Here is a 15,127-nt window from a genome sequence, read left to right as displayed (position 1 = left end):
TTTTACTTCTTACCATGCCCTCAAAGCCAACTCTGTAAAGGTTTTTAGCTCCATTGTCCCACAAAACATATGCTGCACTGTGTGGACTTGATGCACTCCAATCTTGGATTTCAGTTACCTAGCAAAATAAAGAAAGATATATGTTTAGTATAAAAAAAAAAAAAATCAGGACCACCCCACAGTCAGCAAGAATGCTTATTCTATTTTTCTATAAACACTGAATTGATTACACCTAAAAAAAACTGCCAATAAATTACAACACAATTCTAGCCCCATTTGTTTTTTTTAAAGAACAAAGAGTAAAAACTATAAAAGAAAACAGTTAAAGCAGCAGTTAAAAAATAATAATATTCTATGCCTTTGCAGTGATGATTAAAAATATGGGAGGTAAATGGAACTCTCCAAAGACCACTAGGCAAAACAGTGACATCCCTCCCATACCCGCATCAACTTCTTATATCAACCATTCAAGAATGACCCAAATCACTTAAACACAGTGCCCCAAGTCCTGTCTGGCAAGCTGTTAGAAAGATACTATGGTCATAGCTATCAAACACTACTGAGTAATCCAAAAGAATAGGCAGGAACGCACTCTTCGTCTACTTCCCAAAGGTCATTCACCAGGGTAACTACATCAATTTCTGTCTTGTAACCAAAAAACAAGACTGCAATGTGACCCAGGACCACCTATGTGTTGCAAGATCATGCCCTGAAGCCTAATCAGAAACTAGCTTAAACTCAGTGAGGTTCAGTGGATCTACTGTTATTTTTTAAAAGAAATATCAGCACTGTTCCCTTTTATAGGCAGCAATATCTTCTGTCAGAGTTACATACCACCTACATTATGCAACCTAGGTAATGAAGCTCCACTCAAATGTTAGTTACAAAAAACAAGAATATTCATGGCAGGACATATATTTTCAAGTAGCCTGCTCATAAGTTTAAAAATATTAGGTCAAAATTTACCCTACATAGTCAAAGATAGATGAAGGCAACCATAATATTCAGGGGATCCACTGAACATTACTTCATCCATTTCCCCAAGTCAGATTGATTAGAATCTTTACCAAGAAAAAAGTATTACTGGCCATCATTGATCAGATGTAGTTGTGATGGACAAGCAAGCTTCCTGCCATAAAAACCTCTTAGAAATACACTATTGTCCGGTTTTATCATACCCATTATGAATTTTCTACACTACCCATTCACCAAATAATTTTATTACTATTGCCACCTCACTCTACTAAAGAATTATCACATTAGCTCAGTGAGTCACACCAGGATGATTCAGCAATCATATCAATATTTCGTTTTTAAGCGGATGGGGACCAAAGAAAGATTGTCAGTTAGCAGGAAAATCAACAGAAACATCAAAGATTCATTTGTATCTGTAAGCCTCCACAGGTAGGAACACATAATGGATATAACCTGTCACTAATCCAAATTGAATCAGTTCATGAACTGTTCATAATAGGGGAGACATCAAAAGTACTCTGAACTCTTACTTTGCCCCTACGTCCATTGCCACCATCTTGATCTTCCCATTGCCAATCAACTCCTCGTACCACCCTGGCACCTGTAAAGATTCCTCTTGCAGTGATTTTCTTTGATTTACGGCGAGATTCCAGTAATACCCTAAAATTTAATATTGATGATATGTTAAAGAGATGCCCAAAAATAACTTGTTTAAAAATGTTTATTGTCAAAATTTAAAGCCTGCTTTAACTTAAAACAATATACTTCAGTTTAATGAACATTTCAGATACAGGAGTTTTTCTAAATATTATAGTTTTACAATGATACATACTTATTAGTAAGTGAGTTTGTTACCTTTCACTTCCAGGTGTGGTTATTCTGTAAAAGCGGTGTCTTAGATGATGTTTATCCCCATGATAACATACTGTGCATAAATCATAATTTGTACATTCCGCACATTTCCATCGAATACCAATTATTGGTTGCTGGCGACAAGTATCACACATAGTCCCATCATGTTTAATCCCTGCAAATAATTATACAATTAATGTAATATTTTGAACAGCACATATGAAAGCAAACACAAAAACATATACTGCATCTAGGCATTGACTATAATACCATAATTTCAATTACTTTGCAAACCATACCCTATAATGCCCACATTATTCAATTTAATCACATAATAGCTTAAGATACTAATTATGGCAAGTATCTAAATATGAATTTGTATAAGCTGCTGGGGCTATAACTACATATTAAAAACAATCCAATCTGCCAGATAGGCAAATTCAGTACTGTTTAGATATTAGAATTGACTGAACATTAGTATTATCATTAAAATTTATCATACAAATATATTTAGAAAGCAATCTATAGTTCTAGCTGCTATATCTCTAAAAAAGAATGTAGTCATTTTAAGTTAAATGGGCTTTTCTCTTCATGGCATACAAAGAGCAAGAACAAAACTCATCTCACAAAATAGTAGAACTAGGAGTCACTGAATGAAATTAACAAGGAATAAAGAACAAGCAATGTCACAGAGAGGACCAGCATCCTTAAGAGGGCAACTGTGACACATTTGCTGCTTGGGTCTGAATATTTCTCATCACATATGTACTAATTAATTAGTGACAAGAAAGCTACAACATAACTGAGTTCCATCATTATTATTTTGCCTTCCCTTCTATTTCAAAATTTAGAGCTGACCCTACCAAACACAAATGCTGTACTGAATTTAATGGATAGTTGATCTAGCCTGGCATTTCCTATGGTTCCATGTATTTTCAATCTCAGGGAAAATGGCATAATTTCCAAATCTGCATTTTCTCCTATGGTTAATCTTTTCTAAGCAAATAAATAATAATCTTATAACAACAGAAACATTGAGCCCATACATTGGTTATGCTGAATTATGACTGATGAGTCTGTTTTTACCCTGGCTGCTGTTTCTATGTGCGTTTTCAGTTTTTCAATTTTCTTTTAATATTGTTAGCTGCCCACAATTACAGTGGGGCAAAGAAGTATTTAGTCAGCCACCAATTGTTCAAGTTCTCCCACTTAAAAAGATGAGAGAGGCCTGTAATTTTCATCATAGGTATACCTCAACTACGAGAGACAAAATGGGGGGAAAAAATCCAGAAAATCACATTGTCTGATTTTTAAAGAATTTATTTGCAAATCATGGTGGAAAATAAGTATTTGGTCAATATCAAAAGTTCATCTCAATACTTTGTTATATATCCTTTGTTGGCAATGACAGAGGTCAAACGTTTTCTGTAAGTCTTCACAAGGTTTTCACACGCTGTTGCTGGTATTTTGGCCCATTCCTCCATGAAGATCTCCTCTAGAGCAGTGATGTTTTGGGGCTGTCGCTGGGCAACACGGACTTTCAACTCCCTCCAAAGGTTTTCCATGGGGTTGAGATCTGGAGACTGGCCAGGCCACTCCAGGACCTTGAAATGCTTCTTACGAAGCCACTCCTTCGTTGCCCGGGCAGTATGTTTGGGATCATTGTCATGCTGAAAGACCCAGCCACGTTTCATCTTCAATGCCCTTGCTGATGGAAGGAGGTGTTCACTCAAAATCTCACGATACATGGCCCCATTCATTCTTTCCTTTACACGGATCAGTCGTCCTGGTTCCTTTGCAGAAAAACAGCCCCAAAGCATGATGTTTCCACCCCCATGCTTCACAGTAGGTATGATGTTCTTTGGATGCAACTCAGCATTCTCTCTCCTCCAAACACAACAAGTTGAGTTTAGACCAAAACGTTCTACTTTGGTTTCATCTGACCATATGACATTCTCCCAATCCTCTTCTGGATCATCCAAATGCTCTCTAGCAAACTTCAAACGGGCCCGGACATGTACTGGCTTAAGCAGGGGGACACGTCTGGCACTGCAGGATTTGAGTCCCTGGCTGCGTAGTGTGTTACTGATGGTAGCCTTTGTTACTTTGGTCCCAGCTCTCTGCAGGTCATTCACTAGGTCCCCCCGTGTGGTTCTGGGATTTTTGCTCACCGTTCTTGTGATCATTTTGACCCCACGGGGTGAGATCTTACATGGAGCCCCAGATCGAGGGAGATTATCAGTGGTCTTGTATGTCTTCCATTTTCTAATTATTGCTCCCACAGTTGATTTCTTCACACCAAGCTGCTTGCCTATTGCAAATTCAGTCTTCCCAGCCTGGTGCAGGTCTACAATTTTGTTTCTGGTGTCCTTCAACAGCTCTTTGGTCTTGGCCATAGTGAAGTTTGGAGTGTGACTGCTTGAGGTTGTGGACAGGTCTCTTTTATACTGATAACAAGGTCAAACAGGTGCCATTACTACAGGTAACAAATGGAGGACAGAGAAGCCACTTAAAGAAGTAGTTACAGGTCTGTGAGAGCCAGACATCTTGCTTGTTTGTAGGTGACCAAATACTTATTTTCCACCATGATTTGCAAATAAATTCTTTAAAAATCAGACGTGATTTTCTGGATTTTTTTTCTCATTTTGTCTCTCATAGTTGAGGTATACCTATGATGAAAATTACAGGCCTCTCTCATCTTTTTAAGTGGGAGAACTTGCACAATTGGTGGCTGACTAAATACTTTTTTGCCCCACTGTATGAATTTGAGATGGGTGGCCATATAAATTGAAATAAATGTGTTTGTATAATGAACATATTTTATAACAACTAGAACAATTAAAGGTTTATTTCAGACTATATAGTCTGAAATAAACCTTTAATTGTAGTTTAAATTTATCATTTAAAGACAGATATATATATATATATATATATATATATATATATATCTTTAAATGATAAATGAAAGTCAACAAAATATATATATATATATATATATATAGTCTGAAATAAACCTTTAATTGTTCTAGTTCTAATTTAAATTTATCATTTAAAGATATATATATATATATATATATATATATATATGTCTTTAAATGATAAATGAAAGCCAACAGACAGTTCAAGACTTGTTTCCCACTTAAAACATATTAAAGCAATGTATTTTTTTAAGGTTTTCCATTAAAACCTTTCCATTCCAAATTAGAGATTATATCAATACAAGGTCCATATTTAAATTCCCTTTTTGGGAAATGTTTTTATTGTCTAAAACAATAAAATTGAAGATTATGTTATATCAAGCTTCAGCTTTTACTAGACTAAACAAAAAAAAATTGCCAATTTTGGGATGAGTTTTTAAGACTAGCATTATCAAAGAATGTCTTATTGAAATGATAACATGCAAGGGATATTTTCTTGTGAATGAAGAGATATAGCTTGTGCTATGTAAATAGAGATGTAACATTTAGTTGGACTGGGCATTTAAATTTACAAGCAATCAGATTTGTTTCTACCCAGCAACTGTTTGTCAAAGGGTATATATTATTAAGTTGTCATTACTAGAACAAGTTATTATGAATATTAGGGCTCAGGCAGGCAGAAACTTTAAATCTAGGAAATCAGAGGATTCCCCATTCTTCCTTCTGACCTTAATTAAAGCCACTCTGAGGTGAAGAAACCATTTCACCCTTACCAAGATAATACAGCCTTGTGGTAAATTGCCTGAGAACTTTTTGGTTCCCTCCTTGATTTCTGCACCAGAAAGCAAAGTTAGAGAGATCAGTCTGGAGTCTTATAATACTATGAAAGATGTATGGAGTAAAAGGAGTTGAAAGTTGAGAAGGAAAATGAGCAATTCCCTGGTCTAATATCTATCACCTGAGATTTTAAACTACTGTTACACAAGAATGTATATGGTTATCTTAGTAATCAAACACATAATCCTAATTTTATAATCAAGTTCTTATAGTATTACATTGATTTGCATAAGTCGTGCCATTAATTAAACAACAATATTAAAATGACTGGATTTCCTAACATTATTATTCTAGAAAACGTTATTCATCTGAAATGCTAACTGCTAATAACACATAACAAAGATAAAATAGATGTTTGCCAGCTTCTATATTATAATACTTTTCTATTCAATATTAATTAATAATACAGTCATTTATATTTAAAAGAAGACAATACCATTAAAAAGTATAAAATATTTTATCAAGGGATGAAAATGTGTTTTTAAAAGCTATAAATAAAATACTTGATCAAGGGAATAATATTTGATCAGGTATACTCTTAAACTACAATCTTACGTGCGCTTACATGGGAATAAGACCCACTAAACTGAAGGGCAACTAGAATACTTGTTTTTATAACATGAACATGATATTTCAACAGTAAATACATCCCTTGCACATTTAAATTTTAAGGGAAAATATAAAGGAAGTATGAGCTAATCTCACCAGTCCTAAGTGTTGTCATGCATATTTACAATTGTGATACAGTCTAATTTATCTTATATCTAGTAGTACTAATTATATTGTTAATTAATTTCTAAAAATGTATAGTTTAATGAAATGAAAAGTTTTCTACAGAAGGTATAAGCACAGTCTGTTTTTTCCAGCCCACATCTCTGAATTTAAACATTGGTTCTGCGTTCACCAATATAATGAGAATCCCAACATGTATCTCTTAATCATAAAAAATGGAGCTGCCTTCTGTAGGTAATTCTTTAATAATAAAAAGGACAGTCCTGTATACATATCATCATACATATATATATACACACAGACACACACACACACACACATATACACATATAAATATATACATATACACACATACACACATATACATACACATACACACACACATATATATAAAATACATAGAAGTATCATTAATTCAGTGAAGACTTATTTTTAAGAAAATTATGTTTTTCATTAATATTACAATAACTATTATTTGGGAAAATAAGGCCATTAACAATCCCCATATCCTCACTATCGTAAAATAGCAATGTAAACATAAATTTACTTTCCTGTTGCTGAATATGCTACAATGGGCATCTTCTCTAAGACTAAATACATCTTAAGTAATGGGATAAAACTTTCCAAACTTGGATCAAAAACTGTTTAAAAAAAACAGCAGTTCACATAGTGACATAGTGACCTAGTCATGAAGACAAAAAAGAACTCTCCAAACATCCAATTCCAGCACTACACTCTTTAAAATAGGATGCTGAAATCGTGCCTGTTGAAACGGGGCATGCCTATATTGCAAGACAAAAGACGCTTTACTGCTTCTGCTTCAAAAAGTCCTTTTTGTATCTATCCAGGCCAAAGTTACAGTCCAATCATACATCCTAGAAGTGTACGTCCCATAAAATAAAGGAGGTCTTTTCCTACTAAACTGAAGGGCAAAACTCCAAATCTTACTGAGGAAGAAGTTCCGACTGAACTTCTTGCATAGAAACTATCCTCCAAAGGCAAACCTAAACATGTAGGACTTACTCCATCAACAATAATAACCTGCATTTTCACTCGACACACTTACTGGGAAGTAAGTTCAACTTCCCACCAGACCTCTTTCCTACTAAGTGTGTTCTGACCTTTCACATTTTCTCTGAGCTCTTATGCCCCCCCCGTCCAACTTTCGCCATGGGCTTCCCCGTTCACACCCCCGCCTGGCAGGGAGCTCCTTAATGACAACAAGGAGCCCCGCAGACAGGCAAGGCCTCGTCTGACAGTCGCAACCACCGTCTGCCCGTCTTGGGAAACCTCCGCGCTGGGTGTCCCGACAGCGCTGGCAGCCGAGTTAGCGGCGGGGAGTCTCGCTGGCCTTAAAGAGGGTCCAAACCCGCGCACGTCTCCCCCGAGCCCGGCCCCGGCTCTCCCGCTTCCCTCTCACCGGTGGGCGCGCTGTCGAGGATGCGCAGGTCATAGGCTCCCGAGCAGCGGTAGTTGGCGGCCGTGCCGTTGTCCCAGACCACCACCACCTCCTCGGGGCTTTCGAAACTGCGCACGGTGCCCACATGGCCCTCGCCGCCATCCTGCTTTCCCCACTTCCAGTCGGGCCCCCTCACGACCCGGGCCCCGACGCCCTCCACCATCACTCGGTTGTTCCTCGAGTTGCTCATTGTTACTCAGCCCGCCGAGGGCGCCCCTCACGATGCAGCGATGAGGCCGGGAGCCGCTGACGCCAACAACGGGAAAACGGAGGCGCCAAAGCCGCACGGATGCCTTCACAGAAACGCCGGCACAACAAAGACCGGGAACCGGAGCCAGCCAGCCGGCCGGCCGGTCTCCTTCAGTGGGGCGGATGGGATGCGGCCTCCGCCAGCGGAGCGCAACGTTCGCGATGAACACCCTCCCCCCTCCCGCCCCCCAATGGTGTCGCCCAACCCGGAGAAGCTTGCGGCGCTTTCCACAGGTTCGAAAGGGGGGCCGAACCTGGCGCTTCGGCTGCTACATCCGGGCACTGTGGCGGTATCGCCACCCCGGCCTTGGCAGTGGAGGTAGGGCACGGGGCTCTGCTGCGCATGTCCTGATGCTGCAGCAGGATAAGGGAAGGGCCCCATTCAGAACAAAGGAAGGAGAGACTCCTTACGGACCTCTAGGGAAACGAGATGTGTATTGCATCGGCTACGGCCGAACTTCTGGATTTGCAATGGTTGAGGGCTGTGGCGACATGTGGCTGCGCCTGAAAACCTCTCTTGGCATGGGAAGAGCCTGATAGATCAGGCCGGCACCACAGCGACTGGCCAGGTGCACTCAGCGAGGACAAGAGCGAGGACTCCTGGAGGGCAATTGGCCCTCCGGAGCAGCTTCTCTGCCTGCGTTCCTTTCAAGATCGTTCTTGTTAAATCGTTTGGTCAAGATCCTGTCTGACCAGATGGACTTCATTACCCCAGGATTATCTGCCAGTAACTGCTTCTTTGAGTTTTTGCAAGCTCATCTTTGTGCCACCGGTGAATGTATCTAATGACCTCGCCTTCTCTTGGCCTCTTCTTCAGTTGCCTTCCATTTTTCAAGCATCGGCATTTCCCCATGATTCTAGCCTTTGCACATTGTGCTGATGAGTGCTTCGGTGAAAATCTGATTTTACTTCATCTAATATTAGTTTGTCCTGCTGTCCAAGGTAGTCTCATCCATCTTCTCCAACAAGTCAAAGGCACTGGGGTTTTTTAAATACAGTCTTTCTGATTATCCAGCTTTCACAACCTTATGTTACAAGTGGGAAAACCATCGCATGGCAATACATATCTGTTTGTCAGTGTGATGTCTCTACACTTTAACACTTTGTTCAGTCTTGACATTATTTTTCCCAATTAACAGACCTGCCTTTTATTCATTCACCATCCCTATAATATTTTGAGCCTATGAAGATAAAGTCTATTATTACTGCAACTTCTTCTCTGCCTATTTGCATTGCACTAGCACTACCTGTTGACATATTTTTTTTAACATAGAGTAGTAAATTGGTTTTTCACTCTTCTGTAACTTTCAGGCATTTAATTGTTACTTTTATAGTCATGAAGGGGTTTGCACATCTCAGTGAGTGAGATATTATAAACTATTCTGTTAGGGGTGTACACTCAGAAGGGTCACCCATGATGGGCAGATAATAGACAAGGGATCAGACTAAATATGATTCCCTGGAGAAGAATCTAGACCAGTATGGCAGTCTAGACCAGTATTCTACCAAGAAAACCAAATGGATATTTACAACCAGGACAGTGTCAACATAATACAGTACTAGAAGTTTAGACTCCCAATTAGCAATCATAAACACCAGTGGTAGTCACGCTTGCCTTCTGCTCTTCCCCAGTAGCACTAGTGTTTAAGATATGGCTGGATTAAAGCAGAAAGGAAATATGTTGATATGCCTAGAGGCAAAAAAGAAAATTCCACAACCATGAGCCAAGCCCAATATGATATCAGAGCTATCAAGATTAGTAATCCCTATTACTCCAATGCTTCATGAATGTGTCAGTCCATTTTTAAAATCCATCTAAACTAATGGCCACCACATCTGAGTGCACAAATTCCAATTTTAACTGTGTGTTGTGGAATGAAGTACTTTGCAGCCTCCCTACGTTCACTTTCACTTAGATTCAACAATTTTAATCTTGGGAGAGAGGGAGAAAACTGTTCACATTTCCCTCACTCTTTTCTTTGCTCAAAGTCCCCACTTAGGGGAGTATTCTAAGCCCCTGGTGCTTTTGGTTACCCTTGTCTGCATCTTTACCAGCTCTTGAATAGCCTTTTAAGGGGTTGTACCATTATAAATGGCAGAATCACTTTAACTGCCTTATTTAACCCACTTTGCTTTTTAATTTCAACAAAAAAGGTGAAAGATAAATAATGTTAAAAACTTTGTCATTTTATTTTCAAAATCTGAATTCATGCAAAGGGTAAAACTTTCTGTATTAAGAGTAGCTGCTTATATTAAGTGCAAATCACTACAGAACAAGTGTATTACATATCACTCTTATTAGCTGTTTTATTTCAGCTATGCATTTTATGGATTTTACACACAATATACAGGGCTGCAGCCCCAAAGTAACTTCCCATTGCTGTAAATGCTAATAGCAGAGACCTTAATACTTGAGAGTTATGTACAGTTGTATGGGTTGCCTTTGGCATATAGACAACAACAGGATTTGCATCCACACTGTGATGATCTCTCTAAAGAAGTTTGTGTGGAACTTTTATTGAAGTTTTTTGGGGCACCAGGCATTTTGAATACTTCTATTTTTAAACTCTGATTTGAAAGATTGCATTAGCTGTATTTTATATTACAATATAGATAATGACAGTCAGAATGTATATTTTAAAGAAATTAATAGGAATGAGAAACCCATTCTCATATACACTTAAATATGTATGATTTTGGATCGGGGTGAAAAAGTGGTTGTATAAGATTTCACATATCTTATACAAAATAAAATTAGTTTTATTGCCTTTAAAAAGAGGAATAGTTTCTAATTAATAATAAAAACAGGCATTCATGTTAAATTCAATAAGCCCACAAGCATTTGACTTACTGAAGAAAGTCAGGGAAAACACAATTGGAAGAGATAATATGATAGACCTTAGAAACCTGCTAATTCTAAAGTAGTATTATCTTTTATTTAACTGGATTAAAAAGGTATATCAACAAAGTAATTTCATCAAAGTCTTTAATAATACAAAAATGTATAATCACAAGAACCTAATATTACAGGTATGCCTTATAACTTTACTTTCAGTACTCTTTATTAGCAAAATTTGAAAACATTTTTGACGCAGTAAGTTTGAAAATAGAACTACCTATATGATTTGTTTCAGCAAAACAAAACAAAAAAATCATGCAGCTTCTTAAACATTGCACATGATGATACATGTCTATGTGGACTAGCAGCTATTTCAACAGATGCACTGGAAAATTAAAATGTTAGGCTGAATGAAATATATAGTAACTGAAATATTAGTAACTTTTCAGTCAGAATACAAACGTATATGAAGTTCTTCCACTGGTCTTTTGCAAGAATGGTAACTGATGATGTTATAATTGTTCAGCAAATTAGCACCTGCAGTACCGCAGCCCAGCAGTCCAACAAAGCTAACAGGGGTGATGAGAAGACTAAGAGCTCTTCTCCATAACCTGCTAACCACAGACTGGAGCTGCCTCAGCAACCATACTTAGAGGACAAAATGGATGACATCACCTTCAACACACCCATGACCACCCAAAAAGCAGACTGGGTTTATCTTTTCCTGCTCCAGTTTTAAAGTGGTCTGTTCCAGATCTTCCAGCATAAGCCATGCTGTGAAATTGTATGCAGTGTGCTGTTCAGAGTTAATATTAGGGGCAAGGGTCTGCCCTGCTCCTACTGGCCCCCTGAGGCTGCTACACACATGTTCCCCACCCATCCCGGGCTAGTGATTTTCAGGGCCATTTGCCATCAGCAGTGGAAGATTCAGGGCTCTCCCACTGTGGCAAAGAGGCCTCTCTCTCACTTCTCTTCCTGATCCGGCCAGCAGACCCCCAGGCTGCCAGAGCTTGGAGGGATGGCAAGAGAATTATAGAGATGGAGCAGTTCCTCGGCAGTTCTCTGTAGCACCAGAGAACTGGCACCAAAGGAGCTGTTCTCCACTGTTTGTCATCTCCACCCCACAACTTCACTTGCTACCCATGGGTGACAAGAGGAACAAGGGAGAGGAGGAGAAGCAGATCTTTTTAATGCCATTTCTCCCAGCACCAAAAAGACCTGCTTACCCCCACCCCAAGAATAAGCAACCACACTTCCACCCCACTACCTTTCCTCTGAGGGAAGGAAGGGTCTCTTCAGTGATGCTCCATACATCCAACAATTCCCCCACATGTCCAGAAGCAGCACCTAACGTGCAGTGGCTGGGCAGCTTTATTGCAGGGAGGCTTTCTGAAGAGCTGCTACCCCCACCCCTAACAGTATCTAGTCCCTAGAAGCAGGGCAGCAACCAAGGAAGCAAAATTCACACAGTGGTTCATTCATAAGATTTAATTCCACGAAAAAGACATTACCTTACAAAATGGTAACTTGGAAACTAGCTAGGTATAGGCCAGTCCTCGTTTATTAGTGAATATTAAAAGGCGGGATCTCTGTAAGTTGTTTAAACCCATTTCTCCCCAACAGATGGAGTGATACCTCACATAAGAGATACCTGATGCTTGTCTCCCACGTTCTAAAAACCTCCCTTTTCAAGAATTCCCTTACACCCTATGGCAGTGTTTCTCAACCTTGGCAACATTAAGAAGTGTGGACTTCAACTCTCAGGATTCCCCAGCCAGCCACTGCCCTAAGGCAAAGGGAGAGATGATCCAGTCCCCTCTTTACTTGGCCCCTAAGGCCAGAGAAGGAGGGGATGTGCCCCTTCCTTATCTCTCCTTCACTTTTGTCATGGTGACAGGAGAAGTGGGGAGAGAATGGCTCCTTTGTTGCCAGTTTCCCAATCCCAATATCCTGAAGCAAAATAAAGAATGGGGTTAGCACTTATTTAAGCCAATGTATTTTCTGATGGTTCCCACAGTGGACAGCAGCATTTTACTCCTGTCATGCAGAAGATCCCAGCATGTAGGAATACGTGACTTCTACAGATTTTGAATTAGTATTAAATGGCACTTGCATCATTCAGTTCAGAAATCCATGTTACAAGAGGCATACAATTGTCATCAAATTATAAGCCCTTCATCTCTAGCACCTCTTCTCTTTGCAGATGCATGGCAATAATATTGTGCGCCACATCACACATTGCATGTGACTCAAGATCTCTACAAAGAAGATGAATTTAGGTCCACAATAACTGTTACATGTCTCATGGTTCTATTCTTAGCCATACACTGCAGCAGAAGTTACCTTGGATAATAATAAAATGCCTTGTTTAATTTTATGTTTTCACTTTCAGCTAGTCAGCTGCATGTGATTTTGAATGACACGTCAGAAACTGGATCGCACCTTGGAACTTACTGCTGAACTTACTGAATGAATGAATATTATTATGGTCACTGACCAGGATTGCAAACAAAAAGGAGAGAAGACTGGAAATGAGCTATCTTGTGATAGGAGAAGAGTTGTACAACAAGACATGATATACAATGAACACTTTACAATGAAAATAAGAATACATTATTTTTAAAAAATATATATATTAGAAGTTTCAACACATAATAATAAACATACTATTAATCATACAACATTAAAGCAGAGAAACAAAAGGAAGCACATTTATACTGAATTTACCAACTACTAACCTTTGTCTATAAAGCACGTAGATCAGCAGTTGAATGCACTCTTAAGAAGACTATCCAATCTTATCCATGGTTATAGAGTGTTTTCCCCCCCTCTTTATTTTAGTATTCAACCTGAGGAAGCATTCTGGGAAAGTTAAAGGGTTATCCTGAACATTAATTAGCTTTAATGAAAATACAACTTTACTGATAATGCCTGTATTCACATGACAGGGTTACTCAGGTTTAATTGTACCGTCATTTACTTAATCCTATTTTCTGACACAACACAGTGAACCATAACTAATGACACAGGCTCAGTTTACAAAAGACATTAGGCTAAAACATGGTTGGCTAGTTTGTGGCTTAAATGATGACATCACAATAGCCTATCTCCCACAGTTATTATGATTTTTTTTTTTTACACTATAGGCAATTCTCTTTAGTTTTCATTTTTTAATTATATTTTATGTTGGTTTTGAATGATTTTATATTTATTCTAGTTGGAGTATTAATTGCATTTTATGTTTGTCTAGTATAGGCTATCCAGAGAATTTTATTATGGAGTGCCATTCAATGCTATTAAGCAAATGATTCAATAATTCTAATAGACATAATGAATACAAAGATTAATAGTTTATTGGCAGAATACATACTATGTATTCAGATCATTCCAGGTGCAGTTCATGGGATTTCTGGTTAAAAATGTATCTGCCTAAGCATTGGGAAAGTTCCTGCCAGTTAAAAATAGACAGTATTGGTCTTGGTGGTATGAACTGGCCATAAGACCACTTCCTATAGTTTTCCTCTCTAACACCCATATTCAGTGTGTTACTCAATTCTGGTGCCATAGGATGATCTTCCAACCTGCTTATGGGTCTGGGAGCTTCTTGCTTGCTTCTGTGAAAAGTATAGATGGATTATTTTTGGATCTATTTATACAATCACCAGTGCTGTTAATTTAAAAATATGAACATTATTGGAAATGGCTTTCAGTCATAGCTGAAGAGTACGACTTTGCAAGCCCATGGCATCTGGCAAGTATTTGATAATTATTAAATTATCAAATTATCATTATTAACTTATTATAAAACTAATTGCAATAACGGGTGGAAGTTCTGCACTGAAATTATTCATATTGTTCTGAACAAAGGCCAGAATGATTATGGCCAGATCTCTAGGACACCAGAAGGATCTTTCATATATAAAACACCTATTATGTATCAGCTTTTGAAATCAATAAAAATTATGACACAGAACCAATTTCTTTTAAACACAAATGTAATATTTACGTTTAAGACTACATTTGAATTACTGATGTTGTCACAGCACATGGTAAGATCTCAAAAATGCTAAGGAGGATTGGAGCAACAGAGGACTGGGCAAGTCCAAAAACAACCGGGAAGATGTTAGAATGCAAATTTACGAGGTTCGTCTCCGAGCTGGGAATAAACATGCAGGCGGTTGCTTGAAGGAGAGAGAAGACTTTATTTCCGAGATACACAAGACGATCAACTGCCGGGCGGCCGCGCTGAGGGCTTCCCAGGAATCC

The 15,127-nt window shown here is 38.6% G+C and overlaps 2 protein-coding genes across 4 annotated transcripts in view; one reads left to right on the top strand and one right to left on the bottom strand.

Moving 5' to 3' along the window:
- MIB1 (MIB E3 ubiquitin protein ligase 1) overlaps positions 1-8,353 on the bottom strand; it is a 53,722-nt gene extending 45,369 nt beyond the window's left edge. The window contains exons 1-4 of one of the 2 annotated variants that reach the window (XM_088131070.1): positions 7,735-8,353; positions 1,831-2,002; positions 1,506-1,635; positions 14-118 (exon numbers count right to left, since the gene is read on the bottom strand). In XM_088131070.1, coding sequence (XP_087987196.1) covers positions 14-118; positions 1,506-1,635; positions 1,831-2,002; positions 7,735-7,963 — 636 coding nt within the window. In that variant the 5' untranslated portion in view covers positions 7,964-8,353. The remainder of the gene's footprint in view (positions 1-13; positions 119-1,505; positions 1,636-1,830; positions 2,003-7,734) is intronic. The other variant, XM_007425668.4, reaches the window with a different exon arrangement.
- Positions 1-14,949, top strand: part of LOC112540356 (uncharacterized) — a 154,467-nt gene extending 139,518 nt beyond the window's left edge. Inside the window, exon 3 of one of the 2 annotated variants that reach the window (XR_015794156.1) lies at positions 13,254-14,949. The gene's annotated coding sequence lies outside the window, so the exon portion shown is untranslated. The remainder of the gene's footprint in view (positions 1-13,253) is intronic. The other variant, XR_015794150.1, reaches the window with a different exon arrangement.
- Positions 14,950-15,127: the final 178 nt, after the last annotated feature.

The sequence above is a fragment of the Python bivittatus genome, unplaced genomic scaffold (genome assembly GCF_059951505.1).
Source record: "Python bivittatus isolate LINGU-HERP-01145 unplaced genomic scaffold, Pbiv_v1 ctg000840_np1212, whole genome shotgun sequence".
NCBI lineage: Eukaryota > Metazoa > Chordata > Lepidosauria > Squamata > Pythonidae > Python > Python bivittatus.
Note: the sequence above shows the minus strand (reverse complement) of the source record. Positions and strands in the feature narration are given on the sequence as shown.